Source organism: Amblyomma americanum, chromosome 7, assembly GCF_052857255.1.
Source record: "Amblyomma americanum isolate KBUSLIRL-KWMA chromosome 7, ASM5285725v1, whole genome shotgun sequence".
Classification (NCBI taxonomy): domain Eukaryota; kingdom Metazoa; phylum Arthropoda; class Arachnida; order Ixodida; family Ixodidae; genus Amblyomma; species Amblyomma americanum.
In genome coordinates, this window is record NC_135503.1 from 115,687,298 (window position 1) to 115,703,052 (window position 15,755).

The 15,755-nt window shown below is 47.4% G+C and overlaps 2 protein-coding genes across 6 annotated transcripts in view; one reads left to right on the forward strand and one right to left on the reverse strand.

The window, feature by feature from the left end:
- The window catches only part of LOC144099501 (beta-hexosaminidase subunit beta-like), an 86,134-nt gene that overhangs the window by 15,627 nt on the left and 54,752 nt on the right, over window positions 1–15,755 (forward strand). For 3 of the 4 annotated variants that reach the window (XM_077632849.1, XM_077632848.1, XM_077632851.1), the window contains 7 exons: window positions 440–545; window positions 1,655–1,773; window positions 3,615–3,725; window positions 8,348–8,449; window positions 10,228–10,336; window positions 10,916–11,093; window positions 14,738–14,818. In XM_077632849.1, coding sequence (XP_077488975.1) covers window positions 440–545; window positions 1,655–1,773; window positions 3,615–3,725; window positions 8,348–8,449; window positions 10,228–10,336; window positions 10,916–11,093; window positions 14,738–14,818 — 806 coding nt within the window. The remainder of the gene's footprint in view (window positions 1–439; window positions 546–1,654; window positions 1,774–3,614; window positions 3,726–8,347; window positions 8,450–10,227; window positions 10,337–10,915; window positions 11,094–14,737; window positions 14,819–15,755) is intronic. The other variant, XM_077632850.1, reaches the window with a different exon arrangement.
- The window catches only part of LOC144099502 (juvenile hormone acid O-methyltransferase-like), a 49,132-nt gene that overhangs the window by 5,935 nt on the left and 27,442 nt on the right, over window positions 1–15,755 (reverse strand). The gene's annotated exons all lie outside the window — the stretch shown is intronic.

The window sequence follows — 15,755 nt, forward strand, 5'->3', positions numbered from 1 at the left end:
CCGCAGGTCCGGATCATGAGGTAGAAGATTTCGTCACCGGGAGAATGACGGCTAGAAAATAAGGCAGGTGAAGGGCATTGTTATGAATAGCACCCTGGTTATAAATAGCAAATAGCAGCTTAACATCATCTCTATCTCTATCTTTCTCTCAGGGAAAGTATGTAACAGTTATATCCTGCCAGTCCCCTTGCGGAGGTTGAAGTAAAAGCTTGAAATTAAATTGAGGACAGCTAAGAGGCCTATTCACAAATAAAATTTTTAAAACAGTGAAAGGGGCCAAGTTAAGATTGAAAGGGATCAGAGTGGGTCAGGCAGCAAATGGGAGTTACTGAGTTGCATTATTTTCGCAGCAACTGCCAGGCCCCAGTATATGTTTTTTTGCTTTAGGAATGGAGTCTGACATGCACGTGTGACGCCCTGCACGCGCCTATACCCGCAGGCGGTCGACCATTACCGGCTGGGCGGCGCCGGTTACATCAGCCGACTGGTGCTGAAGCTGCTGGGCGCTTGCGAGGGCTCTCCCGAGCCCCTCATGGACGAGCACTGTAAGCTTCTCACGGTTACTGCTTGAAAGCTGCAAAGTGGCAGCCACCACACTGCAACCGCGCAGAACGCAGTTATGAGACTGCACTTCAAAGGAGCTTTCCGTTCGGCTAAAAGAGTAGCCAGAACGAAGAGAGGACGAGAACAGGCCAAACGTCCACGCGATGGATAGCGTAGAATCAGAGAAAGGGTAAACTTTAGCATGCAGGCATCAGTAGGGCCATGGCAGCCGAATAAAGTGATCAATCTTTCTGGCGCAGGAAAAGCAAAACAAAAACCACATTCTATTGCGTTTGCATTAATCCAGCCCCCCCCCCCCCCCCCCCCCCCCAAAAAAAAAAAAAGAATAATAAATAAAGGGAGTCGGGGCCCAGACCACACAAAAGGATGTCAACGTCAACAGTTCCCCAGAAGCCGCATTAATGGCAAGAACTAAGGTAGAGTTGAAGAAAGTTTCTGTGTACTACAGTAAATGCGGATTTAGTTAGCGCAATCTGAAGCATAGTGAAAAAGTCGTACTTTGTGCCTACTTGCACACTTGAGGACAGCAAACAGGAATGATCTGCTCTGTTGAATCGTGACAGCCTTCAGAAATTTATGGTGCAATTCAGCCTTTCCCTATTGAGCAACAAGACATAAAATTTTTTGTAGTATTTTTCGCGATGAACTTGTAGCTACAGAGCTTTTTATTGTAACAATGGAATTTTTGTGCCTTATCGTAGCGACAAAACCGCAAAAACATACTGCAGAGAATTACTACAGTACTGCAAAAGAATACAATGCTACAGAAAAATTTGTCTACACACTATGCCTTATTTTGGACAAAATTCTGTAGTTCTTTTCGACTGGATTCTATGCCCACCTTTTCCATTCTTCAGAGCAGGCGACAAGTTAGAAAGCTACTAATCATTTTCCCTCCCTGGCGTTTTTACGACAGCTGATGTTGAACTCGTTGCCTGCGTTCGGACCAATGCTTTGCAAGATTTGAGCAACGAACGTGATCTGTCAAGCACCCTTGAGTCGGGATGTTTAAGTCGTTGTGTTTTTTCTTCTTTTTGTTTTTACTGCAATGAAGCTTCACTCTAGCTGTGTCGTAATCTGCCGCATGCAGATATTCTCCGTATATCGTCGAGCCCCAAGAAGAGCGTGCTGCTGGCCAACTCCCCGTGGGGTCTGCTTCGTGGACTGGAAACCTTTTCCCAGCTTGTCTACGGGCTCTCGAGCGACCTGGTAATCGCACCGTTCCTCCCGAACGTAATAGGATAAGTTGAACCTGGTGCCGTGTTTTGTAACGATTCTTTACTGCTTCATTATTTTTTCTCAGTACTATTGGTAGCTGCCACATCTGATGTCAGGGCTGGTAACTAGCAGGCAGTTCCATTTGCCTACTATCAAAGGCGGGGCTCATTGGAGGCAAAAAATTGCAGCCGATTTAGTTCACTCGGCCAAATGCGAAGCTGTGCGCCAACACGTTGCGTTTCATAGCGCTTTCGGAACGAGGTTAGGGTTTCAAGGTAAGGCTTCAGACAAAGATAGACGAAATCTGTGATTGGAGACCTTATTGGTAGTGCATTATACAATTTTGACACCGCTTGACACATCTTTATTGTGCACTGTGATAGCGGTGTGTTCTGGATCCATCGCGCACGAATGGAAATTGACGAATCGCTTGCGGCGATAGCGTAGTGCTTTCGTGCAGTGGGCAGCGACGCTTATTCGCGCTGCGGCGGGTTCTAAACGCAGGCGCGGCGTAGTCGCGACCATTTTTATTCTTTCTGCAGGTCTAAAACTGCCTTCGGATACTCAGACACTGGGTTTTTGCGAGCATGGAAGCCTCAGTGCTAGCGCATTAAAAAGTGTATTCCGATAAGAACGGTTACAAAGTGCTGCTTCTAGACATTGACTTGCTACATTCAAAATAACGGCAGTGATTCTTGAAAAGAATAAAGGAAAATGCACAAGTTGCGTTAGCCTTGGCTCCGGGTGCCTATTTGGTACTGCTAGTTTATTTTGTGTGAAAATGGATGATTATCCCGTGCTTATCTATAAAAGCATTTTTCTGTGCAATGAGGATACTCTAATGCGCTCGATTAATTTGTTTGTCTTCGATCAAAGAACAACAAACAGAGGCACCTAACAAAGAAACCTAACAAAGAGCTAGGGTAGTACAGCGACCCTAGCTCGATTCTGTTTCATTCTGTGTCTTGTCGTCTCTCGTCACTGGATGAAGAACCGCAGGACACCGCTTGCACAAGGATCGTAACAACAAGTAATAGCAAGGAAAAACAAATGTAAGAAAAAAATTCTTGCATTGCATAGGTCAGGCAGGATGAACAGCAGTGTGGGCGGGATGATTTTGTTTTCATTATCTACAATTAAAAAGGTCAATGATATTTGTTACCTGGAGACAACCAGTGGCATCTTCCAATGCGAAAATAACCTTTGAGGCATCTTCAGGTCACTATGGTACATATACTATGTTACAAGTGCCGCACCACATGCGATTCTTTACAACTAACCACATGAGTATGCGTGTCCTACAAGAAATTAACATTTAGCCAATGTCGCTCAATGCACTAAACTCAGCATGAACTGTGCGGGATGTTCGCGCTGCATAGTTTTTTGCCGTTTCGCGTGACATTCGTGAAATCCAGCTCGGCAAGAATTCTGGCTACACAACATGCCTTCTCCTGGCAGCTTCTGTAGTGCTCTCTCCCTCACCTGCGCTCGCTTCGCTGTTGAGGACGTTGCGGAAATCAATCGCACTAACTTTAAAGGGTGATTTTTCTGTTTATAGTCTGCAGGTAGCAGGTTTAAACATCTTATCCCTACTTCCAAAGAACCATCCGGTGCGGCATTGGATGAGAAGCAGGTTAGGCCTAACGATTCCTAGCGGTGCTCTGCCAGCATGCTTTTGGACGGTATCGCCACACGAAAGCTAAAGAAAACGCGCTGTTTTTTTGTTGTGACCTTTCTTGATAAGAGAGCTGCCTTAGAGTCTTGAAGAGAGCAGTGTTACAGTTTCGTTGGAGCTTTGTTTTTATCCCGAATCCTTCTTGTCTTGAGCGCAGTTTGCCATAAACAGCACCTACATCCGCGACTACCCAAGGTTCCCCCATCGGGGACTCCGCATCGACACCTCGCACCACTTCCTCTCGCTGAGGGCCATCAAGAAAACGCTGGTGCGTATTCACACATAGCGTGCCTTGACTACGCTTCGCATACCGTTCCACATAACATTCCGCATAGCTTTCCACATAGCAGGGTTAACGTCTCTAGTTTCTAAATGGGCTGAATCCGTACTTTTTTTTCTTTCTATAGATGAGCAGAGACGCTTATTAATCTGAGCCGTTTACAATCGTGCTTAACGTGAATGAGGTATAAGCGGATTTTAACTGCACTCAGAGAAGGGGTTGCGCTTAGCGTTCCACACAGCAGAGTTAACGCCTCTGCTTTCGAAATGTACGGCATCCTGTAGATTTGTGTTGCTGCACACAAGCGGAGAGAGTTATGAAACTGAGCATTTTGCAGTCCCACTTCACGTGAAGGTGGTATAATAAGCATTTAACTGCACTTGGAGAGGGAAATATGGCATGCAGTATTTTGGATCTCTGTAACGCGGTCCTCCCCTTCTCATTCTTTACCTCCCTTTACACTACTTTGGTTTCAGTTAACCATGCTTGTAGTGCCTCTCTCCCTGCGTAAGGGCATGCCTCGTGCCCTTTCTGCGTACGCCATGAGAGGGTGCCCATGATGTACAGAGTTATATGCTGACTCCTTTTCCTGCGTCGGAAAGCGTGCTCATGGGATAAATGACAATTTTCATGGGAGGCGTAAGAAGGAAATGAAAGGAAGCAAAAAGAAGCGCATGCACTATCTGGTCTGCGCCTGCTTCATCCTTCCCTTCTTGTCCTCCTTTCGCGTGTTTTTAAAGCTTGCATACCAACAGTTCTGTGCATCGGAACACTAACCTCCTTGTCTGCTTCGAGTAGGTTCGCTGTCCAGGTAGGCGCAAGCCTTCCGCAAGGTTACTGAACGCAAATAAAACACACTTTATAGCTAGAACTGTGCTAGTGAGTCGTGACTGTAGTAAACGCAGCGTGCATGGATTTCAAGTGGCCGAAAATCTTTTGAAGAAAAAGACTGTGAGTGTGCACGAGTTATGTTACATAAAACGCTGCCGGCTAAAGGAGTTCGGGCACCAAGATTTCAGATTTCTTTTCATTGTGACAACGGTGCGAGAAGCATCAGAACTGCAGAGCTGGAGAAGATGCTCCCAGTAAAGTTTGATTATATATTGTACCGCTGCTTTCATCCCGCATTTTCGGTGCCAGTGGCATGGGACGTCATAAGAAGCCACGCAAAACGGTCTCAAGTCACGTGCACTCACAACTTATACCCCTGTCACACGGGACTTCTTCTCGGCCTTTGCCGTAAAGTTGTCTTATTGCACTAAAGGAGGAAAACCGAAAAGGAGCAGCGACGCTGCTACACGGCAAATCCAAAGGAGCTAGAACGCGGCCTCCGTGAATGTCAAAAGTGACCGCTGTGTGTGAAGGGGCGCTAGTAACATTATGAAATTAAAGCAGACGGTAGCACTTCAGGTAAGAGTGCATTCGTTTATGTTGGAAAAGTAGCTATCACGATAATAAACGAGCGTTCTGACGGTGAGAAACGGATATTTTGAAACAAAGTTTTTTTTTTTTCGTCGTTCTCGGTCCGACCACGGTAGGCGCACTTTTCCGTTCGGCTTCTCGTCGTGTTCGAGAAGCGTGCTTTGTTGCTTGTGTCTTTGTGCACACAAACAAACTCAAAACACGCACACAACAAAGAGCAAACGAAGAAAAAACAGCAAAGCGAGATGCGCAAGCACGTGTGTGTCGATGCGGCTGCTGCAAAGCGTTCAAGTCTTTTCTTAGCAGTGTGGATGTCTTTAGTCATAACCACCTCTACGTTTAAGTGCACTGTAACGCAAAAGTAACCATTGAATAAGATAAATTAGATATTTTTTTACGGTTTCAAAACTAAAAATTGCGTCAATTTTTTATTCTTTGAGCTCGCTAGCTGGCGCTGCCGTCTCGGTTGCTCCTTTAAGCAACTTTAAGGCCGCTGACGGCCGCCTTTATTGTTACGGAACTTTATCGCAAAGGTCTCGACGCTTTGCCGTGTAGATGCGCGTCACGCGCCTTTGGGGCAAAGGACCTTAATTTCTAAGGCCTTACAAGTGCCCGTGTGACAGGGGTATTACTGTGATTAATTCTCTTGTCCATCCTCCGAAAACTTTGCTGTAATATAGTATTCAAAACACGATGTGAGGAATCTACTATTAAGTTAACTCGGTACTCAGGCACTGCTCACTGTTATGAGGAAGGAAATAAAAAAAGCCGACCTCGATAAATTGTTTTCTTACACCTGTAACAGGGCATCTGGAAGGTTTCATCGGTATCTTTCAATTCTGACCTGCAACCTTCGCCGTTGCCGTGGCCAAGTGAATAGGCAGAAAATAGGCACGCTTCCAAAGCAAATGATTTATTGCCAGAAAGTTTCATTGCGTTTTTCTTTTTCCTGTCTACTCTCTATATTTACTGCCGCAGCGTTTAAAAAAAAACCGCCTCTTAGTAACAGAAAACGGCGTTAGATGGCGTAACAGGTACTGTTAGAAGCTGTTGGAAGGTTAGCACTAGGTGCGCACGGCAAAAACTACAATGAAGGCAGCACAGAAGGACATAGGCCATGCATAGTTGGAAGCACGGAAACTTTGAACACCTGAAGAAATGACGAAGAACGCCTGAAGAACTTGGGGGATAACAGTCGAGAAGCGAAGGCTTTTAAATGCTTATACGAAAGCGCGTTGACACACAGTGGAGGAAAAGAACTAGGAAGCCAACCAGTAAGTATGCAGAAATAAGAACGGAGAAACAAAGAGTCTTAAATGACAGGTAAAAAAACGCAGAAGGTTAGAAGTAGATTAATTCGATGGAAAAGAAGCAGACTGTAGAATTAAATAGAAAAAGGCAAATCAGGAAAAAATCGTTCTATCATAACTCGAGGCAGCGCTGTACCCTTTAAAACTAGATCAGGGTGTCTTAGAACATGAAGCTACAAAACAGAAATTTGACCAAGAAAATGACTCATGTTAAGTGTGTGGTAAATGTGTAGAAACAATTCAACATCTTATACTCGAATGTGATGGTATCCATCCGGATGTCGATGCAGGCACAGTCACTCTCCCTAAGGCTCTAGGGCGTAGAGGTAACAAGGTCACGTGAAAATTTGCTCTTGAAGTTAGCAAAAAGGCGACTGGACGAACGGTGATGTATGGTTAAAAATTCAGGATAAAAAAATTGCGCTTTAAGAAAAATGGCGAATTTATAGACATCGTTAAGCTTGACCGACCACGTAAATAAACAAATAAATAAATAAATAAATAAATAAATAAATAAATAAATAAATAAATAAATAAATAAATAAATAAAGGCCGCTAATGGTGGCAACGGCCGCCACCCCTTTTCTTTGGCGATTTTCTCAAAAAATTTATTCTTGCACAATTCTGCTTCGAAAATTTAGCCTCCATCTAAAGGCGAAATTGAAATAATTATTCCATCAATGATTTCAAGGTAAGAAAGACCTTGCACTTTATATTCCTGGGGCATGGTGCATTGATTATCTAGCCGAGCCCTTTGCAGTTTATTATTGCTAAAGAAATAAACTTAAACGCTTCTGCAAGCATCAGCAGCTACTAATCTACAAAGGTGGATTGATTGTGCTGGCAAGAATATAAATGGAGCGCCTCACATGAGAGAAAGAAAATTGCATGGCGATTGCACCCGTTGCAATGCTACCCTGACTTGTCCACATTGTGCTTTTGCCGCTGCTGCAACTGTTTTGAATGCTGCTGCCCCGCATGTGTGTGACGATCGTGTTTTGGTTTTGGCAGTGTTACAGCGAGCGTTTTAAAGTGTGAGAATGTGAGAAAATATGTCGGCACGGACTTGGTCATCTTGTACTTGGTGTCTGCGGGCGGCGTCCCGACACGCTGCACGTTTGTGGCTCTGGCCTCCCGTATACGTGCAGCGTTTCGAGCTCGACACTTCGCCTTGGCTGCTTTCATGGCACACCCGCAACGCGGCTCAACATAAATGTGGCGGCCGACACTGTTCAGGCACGCTGGATGCCGTGCCATCCAGTTGCTGCAAGATGTTTTCTTTAGTGATGTGTCAAGGCGTTTGGCGGAGTCTCGTTGCGACCGCGTGCTCCACAAGACGACTATTGCGCAGACCGGTTAGCGCGAGGTGCCAAGCACAGGTTATCTATTATTGGCAGGAGGTGGTCACGTGATCTCTGGATGTTTACTTTGTGGGAAGCGGGGAACTTCTCTATACAGGCTAGCTAGCGCTATGAAAAAAGCGCACTTTCCATGACGCTGCAGGTGACAGCGTGAAGGATTACAAGCACAGCGCCAATATATAATTGTCTCATGGCACAAATAGAGATCAAAGTGTACTATCGCAATGGAAAGAAACGCGGACAAGCTGCGTCTACGCGCATCGCTGTTCCGATACCTCTTTATCACGCTTTTACTAGGGTGGTAAGCAAAAGACGTAAGAGTCGTCCTGGAATGTATTATGGACGACTCTAGCATCTCTTTGCTGCCTGTCAACTAGGTGAAAGCGTGATGAAAAGATATGCAAACGGCGGAACACCCATATGCTCCGCTTCGTTCGCATTTCTTTCCATCGGCCCTGTGCGTACAAAAACTAGGAAGTGGCCTAAACACTCTGTTCTTCCACGCTAATTCATGCAGGACGTGATGGCAATGAACAAGATGAACGTGCTGCAGTGGAAGATGGTTGGAAACGACTCGTTCCCGCTGCAGATGACCAGCCTGCTCGAGCTGAGCTCCCACGTGAGACACCCGAACGAAAGACATCTTCAAATACATTTTGACCTTTCGCGAGCTGCGACGCATGCGCGCAGAGCTGTGTCCTTCGGTCATAAGTGGCGTTCTCAGACGATACAGAAGAAAAATTGGTAGGATTAGCAGCTGTGTCATCACTATTATTAGTAGTCATAACAGTATTAGAAATAGAAGTAGAGGATATAGTAACGAACGTGGTACGGCGTCTTGACGCGATTTCGCTGGTATGACAAAATGGGCAGAGCATGTGCGCATTCCTTGCGCACTTCAGGAAAGGCGGCAACGTAGTTTTTCGTGAAAGCGCCGTTTCCTATGGGCCAAACCCGATCACGTGACTGAAAAATGGCATCGATGCATTGGAGAAGAACCTCTTCACTGCTCGACACTTGAGTGTCGCCGCAGTGCAGGCAGTTTCTCAGCGAATGTTAGTGGTTGGGAGGAAAAAATATGGCATGACATCGTACAATCAGGGACATTTTTGTTCTCGCCTCCATGCATAATGTATGTGGCCGCAACGGTCGGGATTAGATCCCAAGTGTTTAGGTGAGCAGCCGTACCCATATCCACGGAGCCACCCCGGCACATTCAGGAAGCAAAGCTTCGATCGGGAGGGATGGAATTGAGGTTAACTAAAATGACATCACATAATTTGTGCGGGAAGAGTGGCCACATATTACGCAGAACAGGGCTAAGACAAGGTGAGTGGAGGAAGCCTTTCTCCTGGAGTATGTGGGAAGCCTGCTAGATTCCCGCCGTGGCGTCTGCGCGGCATCCCGCGTCGCTCTTTCCCTTTCTCCCGCCTCGGGCGGCGGAGAGACGGCTGGTGGCTAATCGCTGTCATTCGGCCGCAGCTCCGCCCCGGCTTCCCAAGGGCCTTTGCCATTGGTGACTTTTTGCGGGAATTCGGGACCTGTTTTGGGTGGTCACTCGGCGCGTGACCGTCCGAGCGGGGTCCAGAGAGAGAGAGACCGCCTCCGAGACAGCGTAAGGTGCATACGTTGCTGTTCGTCCGGGCCGGCCTCTGCCGTTCGGACCAGTTCATACTCGAGCTCGCCAGCGTGGGTCCTCGATCCGCCACGGCTCGAGCCTGTCCAGGGGTCCAACGACCTCTGACAGGCGCACCTTGCGTTGACTGCCCACTCTCTCTCGCAAACGGCCCAACGGCCGACACGAGAGAGATCACAGCACTGCCACGGGGACAATCTCCTGCAGCGGCGTGCTAGCGGCGCGCATTTCTCTTGTTGCCCCGAGCGCGCACCGCAGCCTTGCTCTGAGCGCGCCACGGGACGGGGTGACTGTTGAGTGTGTGTGTGTACCGCTGGAGGACGGCGTCAATAAACGTCTCCTTTGTGAACTTGGAGGCCTGTTTCTTGCGGCGAGCCGCTCTCCTCTCTACAGAGGTTGAACGCCGCCGCAGCGGTGCCCCAGGGTGCGTGTGGTGACGGCTGATCGGGGCCCTTGGCTCGCGCGAAGCCTGAACCCGCGGTGGGTAGTGGCCTGTGCCTACTGAGAAACCCACAAGTAGACGCAATATGCCAATGAACGTGATTACTGATTTCGGTGCCACAAAGCAGGTTTTCCTTCGCTTCCTGGTCCATCACGTCATTAGCTTCATCTTGAGAAAACCAGCTGTTCTTGTTAAAATTTTCGCGGGAAGCCTTTATTCTACTTGCGGCTTTTTGAGAAGGGAACCAGAATAATGGCGTCTGTAACAGGGGCGAGTGATCGAACTTGAATGAAGCTGAAATTCCTGACCGCGCGCGCAGGGCGCCTACCGCACCGGCTCCCACGAGTACCGCGCGGAGGACATCGCCCACGTGGTCGAGTACGCTCGCATGCGCGGGATCCGCATCATACCCGAGGTGCACAGCCCCGGTGAGCCGTTGCACATGCCACACTTATCTGCGCTGTCAGTGACTACGCTGCGTGAAATGTGTGGGGTCTTATACGATCCAGCCGGCTTCTAAAGCCTTTAATATATAAAGCAGTCCAAAGGAAGAAAAAGGCAGAATAACAAAAAGAAAGAAAGAAGGAGGAAGAAAGGAAAAGAAGGAAAGAAAGAAACTGAATGAGTGAATGAATGAATGAATGAACCAAAGCTAAACCACAGACAATTTTTTTTGCACTCCGCCCACACCTAAATGCAACTGCCGTGGTCAGGATTCGATTCTGCGTGCTTGGGCTCCATAGCCGAATGCCGTAGCTACTGAGCAACCACTGCGGGTATTAGGGTTTCATTTCATGATTCGTGGAAACATAGACGTCTCACGACAAAATGTGGGATATGCTTTGCATTTCTCACTGGTGCGGATGGATCCCGAACATATCTTAGGGCTCAGGTAGCCGTGGAGAGCCACATCAGCGAGGAATAGGACAAACACTATTGTGGGTGTCGAACGATGATTGCAGCAGATACGCTACGTCGAGCGCTGAAATTGCCTTGCGTCTGTGCAGACGGCATGGCGTCGGTGGGCCGTAGTCATCCGGAGTTGCTGTGTGGAGACTCCGGAGTCCTCGACCCGACTCAGAAGGACGCCCTGAGCCTTCTGCGTGTCCTCTACGGCGAGCTGGCACGTCTGTTCCCCGAGCAGCTGGTTCACCTGGGAGGGCGCGATTTCTCGCCCTCGTGCTGGTAAGGGAGCTAGAGCACCGCCTGCTTGTTCGAGGCAATCTTCTGCTGCTTCTTCAGTAGTTGGCCAGAAGGCCAAGAACTGCACAACAGCTCTGTATCACTGAGAAACTATTATTCGCGATCGCTTTCTCCCGATCCAGGAGCCCTGGAGACTGGTCGACCTGTTTTCGAGCTACACCATAAGCTCATATACCACAAACGGCAAAAAAGTCATATCAAAATCATTCAAATGATTTCCAATGCTCACCAAAGCGGATTCTAGAGGGAAAGAGCAAAAATGAATGGCGCATTGCGGCTGTACATTGCGGCCACGAATAAATTATTTTCCTTCGACGCCCGCGTAGTTAGTAATGTTGCAATATCGGGCATAGAACTGCGCTAACATTATGCACTAAGTCTGACTAGCCATGGCCGTGGCGTTCGATCTCACTCCACTGGATTTACCTGCACGGAAGCCGGTGGTATATCGGGTAATTTTCCGCCAAGGGGTCTAAGCCGGTCCTTCACTTCACATCTTAAATGTTGTATGGTGTAGTCCAAGGGCACTGTGAAGTTCGTGCGTCATTCCCAACCATGTCCACGCTCAGTACAATTCAATAGCCCAGGAAGACCTTTAGCAAAATTCATGCGTCTCTGGTGGACAACCTTAGCTGTTCCGGAGAGCACGCAGCAAGCTGGACAACCAGAAGAGCAAATGAGTGATAGTGTCCGTGCCGACTGAACAATATGCTTCCCAGCGCTTCTTTGTGTGTGCTGCTACCATGCATGTTGATTGCAATGCTGCATATTTATGAGTGGCTGAACAATTTATTAGTATTACTGGTGCCAGATGGAAACTTGATCCTCATGTAGTACTGCCTGTCCCATATAGAGGCTGCGCTCATGCTGATTACTTCCAGGGGGCTTCAGCAATAGCAAATGTTGCTGATCACACTCAGCAGGCATTTCTTCTGAAGCTGTTAGTGCAGCAACCGCAGCACTCATTGCTCAAGAACTGAGACGTCGGGCTTCGACTTCGCTAACTCCTGTCACGCCTGCTGTAATATCAGAGAGGCGAAGAGCGTCGCACATTGCCGTCCGACTAGAACTAGCACAGTGAGAAGTGCAGCAACAGCTTCAGGAGAAATGCCTGCTCAGTGTGATCAACAACATTCGCCATTGCTGAAGCCCTCGGGAAGTAATCAGCACGAGTGCGGCGTCTATATGCCACAGGCAGCACCAAATGAGGGTGAAGTTCCCATCTGGCACCACGAAGACTAATAAATTCTTCAGCCACTCATAGATATACAGCCTTGCAATAAATTAACATGCATTGTAGCAGCCCACACAAAGGAGCGCGTTCAGCATCGTTCAGTTCTGTCGGCGCGGTCACCATCACCCAACTGCCCTTCAGATTGTCCAGCTTGCTGCGTGCTTTACGGCACAGCTAAGGCCTTCCTCTGGACAGACAAGAATTCTGCTAAATGTCTTCCCAGACTTTTGAATTGTACTGCGCATGGACGTGATTGAAGATGTGGCACAAACTTCACAATGCTTTTGAACTACACACCTTTCAATGGTGCCTGTTAAAGGTGCGTGCTTCTTTCTGATGGAGCCGGGCTGTTGGAGCCCTGCATAGAGCATGCTGCTCGGCTTCGTGTTTGGCTGCTGTTTTGGTTTAAAGGTGGCGGTTATTCGTTAATCGAGTGGAGCTCTGCATGCAGAGCGGGCTCGTTTTTCGGGACGCATGCAGATATTATCAGCGTGGCCTCTTTGCCGATGTGCGTTGAAGTGGACACGGTACTCTATGTCTCCGTGACGCTGAGCGTCTTTGATAGCAGGGTCTGTTAGTTGGCGATATGTGGATGGGGTGACGAAGTTGGCTTTTTTTGGATGGCGTCTACGAGTAACGGCGTGGCGCACTGCTGCGTGTTGGGGTGAACCTTTCATGGCTGTGCTGGTTCTAGCGGGCGATTAGTAAACGTATGAAGATGTGACCCCTGAGGTCCCTGGGTGATGTGTAACGATGACTGACTAGCTCCTTCTGTAGAATGTGGGTAATCTGAAGGGGGATTGATTGCCTCTTGACGACGGGCAGTTGTGGGAAACTTGCGGTGCAGGTTCATCCTGGGGAATTTAAGATGTTTTTGATGTAACCGGGGGCTCCCGCATGGAGTTCAGCTGAGGCTGCTGGGAAGGTGCTATCTGGTGAATGTGGGTCGCATGCGGGGCTGGGCATAGAGACACCGTCGTACATGTTGTGCACTCTTTGGTTCAGGCGTCGGAGACTGCTGGTTCCTCTCCAAATTTTATTTTTATTTAAAACCATCAATATTATATTTGGGGATGGTGCCGAGTTGTCCAGTCGCAGCACTATGGCTAGTAAAATGAGGAGCACTTCACCACATTTCTGGGGCCACTTCGGTACAGTTGCAATAGTCATTCCTCTGTCGTCATCGGCAGCGATAGCAAAACGGTCAATCATGATGCTCATGAGGTCGTCCAATGAGGTCGCGTTCTCGAAAATGACCGTGACGCACCACCGCCAAGCCTCACCGTCAATGTAGTCGCTTAAGATGTCGAACGTGTCGGCTTTCGATCAGGAAGGGCCCCAAGCTCTGACTTCGAAAAACCAAAGCCAGCTTTCAATTTGCACGTCATCTGGTGTTCCAGCTTACTTTGGGATGATGAGGGGCTGTCTGAATGCTTACGTGAGGCGGCGGATACGAGGTAACCCTGTCGACTTGTGTGACCTGGGAACGGGGTGATGTTATGGGAGAACTACGTCTATTGCCATGAACAAATTCGTCTATCTATTCTACATGCAACCAAGGTCCTCAAATACACCGTCAAGTATATTTGGGATGCGCTTGCTTCAGTGAAGACATTGTTAATCAAAACGCCCTCCGTTTCCTTCTTCATCCTCGATTTTGTCACGATGCTTAATGCTTCAAGACGGCAATTAATGGTCACTCCGTGCCTCCATGTCCCCCGGGTTACGGCAGATAGAGAAAAATGTGTTAAAGATCGTTTGCTTTCTCAAAACTCTGAATTTATCGTGGTCAGACTTTCTCAGCAAAACCACGCCCACCAGGCTCAGCGAATGTATTGGCAGGGCTGGCTAGTGTTAGCCAGGGGTTAAAGAAAGGTAACTCATACGCAGCGAGGGTTAAATGGAGGCAACCCTATTCGGTGCGAGAAGTACTATATCTTATGAGTCTTAGGTTATAACCGTTAAACTTCAATTACAATGTTGTTAGGGCGTAAAGAGAAACCGCTGACAGATTCTTTTTTCTCTAAATACGCAGCTTTGATTTAAACGTTTCTTCTTTTGCTAGAAATGAAGGCCTCAACCTACAGGGTGTGCTCGAGATTGAAGTCGCTCGCGCGGCATTAGAGTAGTGTATGGTACTACACCAGAATAAAATTGGTTTAATAGGGAGCCCCTGTATGCTTGAAGTGTTCAGAGCAGGCAAATGAAATCAGCTTCTAATTGTACAATAGTAGGCGACCACCAAGCCAAATACTGACTATTTTATGAAAAACTCTTTGCTCACGTTACAGGAAATGCCCTTCATATTGATCATGTGCCCAAATATTTTGTACTTGCATAGTTTCTCTCACTTTCGACCGCCTGCTTACAGTTTTTCGGTCACTTATTTCAGGAGCAACGACACAGCGCTGAAGAAGAGGGTGGAGGACTCCAAGGGAAGCGTCAGTGCAGTCATAAATATATTCTTCGAGTCGTAAGTGCCCGGCAGGCAGCCAAAGCCTTGCCCTTAGTACGTTGCTTAAAACGTTACGAGCGGAGGCAAGACGTGGCAACAAATGCACCCTCTGCCTTACACCCCCAAAGAATCGCGCACGGCGGTAATGCTGTTATCGGGCATTATTTTTTAGCTGATGGTTGAAAATTCGAAGCCAAGTTCATTAATATGTTGCCGCTATTACAAGCCAGAAAACAGCCAAGTATGTAAGTCTCTGCATAAAGTGCACGACAGAGATAGGTGGGGGATTGGTGCTCTGTAGCCAAAGTAGTCAAGCGGCTCAACGCAACCAGCGCCAAACGTACTCAATGCCAGTAGCGTCTTTTAGGTGCAACGCTGTGGCAGTACAGAAACTGATGCCGCCAAATCTCCTTTCATCTATTATACAGCGTGTTTCACCTAAGACTACGCAATTTTTAAAAATAGGCTCCTTGAGTTAAAAGAGCGCTTAACTAGCAGGCTATTTAACTATATCTGAATAGTTATCTTTTCAACTATTATTGTTAGGCTCCTTATTTATAGTGAGGCGTGTAGCCAACCATAAGCAATATCCATATCAGTTATTAGAATTACGAAAATGAGGTTATCGTCAGCGCTCTGTGCCAACAAACTTTGTAATGTAATACCCCTGAATTGGGGTCTTTAAGGAAATAAACTGAACTGAACTGAACTATTTGGAGCACTCGCGTGCACTGGAGACGTTGTTTTGCCTGAAAGTTTCTTGAAAGCGCATTTTGGCGTGGTGTTCCCAAAGTTTGTTCGGCCACGGCGTCGAGGGTAACCGCAGTTCCAAAATTCTCTTAACTGATATAGATATTAATTACGGTCGACTACAAGCCTCTGAATAATTAAGGAGCCTAACACTAATAAAAGTTAGCTATTCGGTATTTGTTAACCAGCATTCTAGTTAGCACGT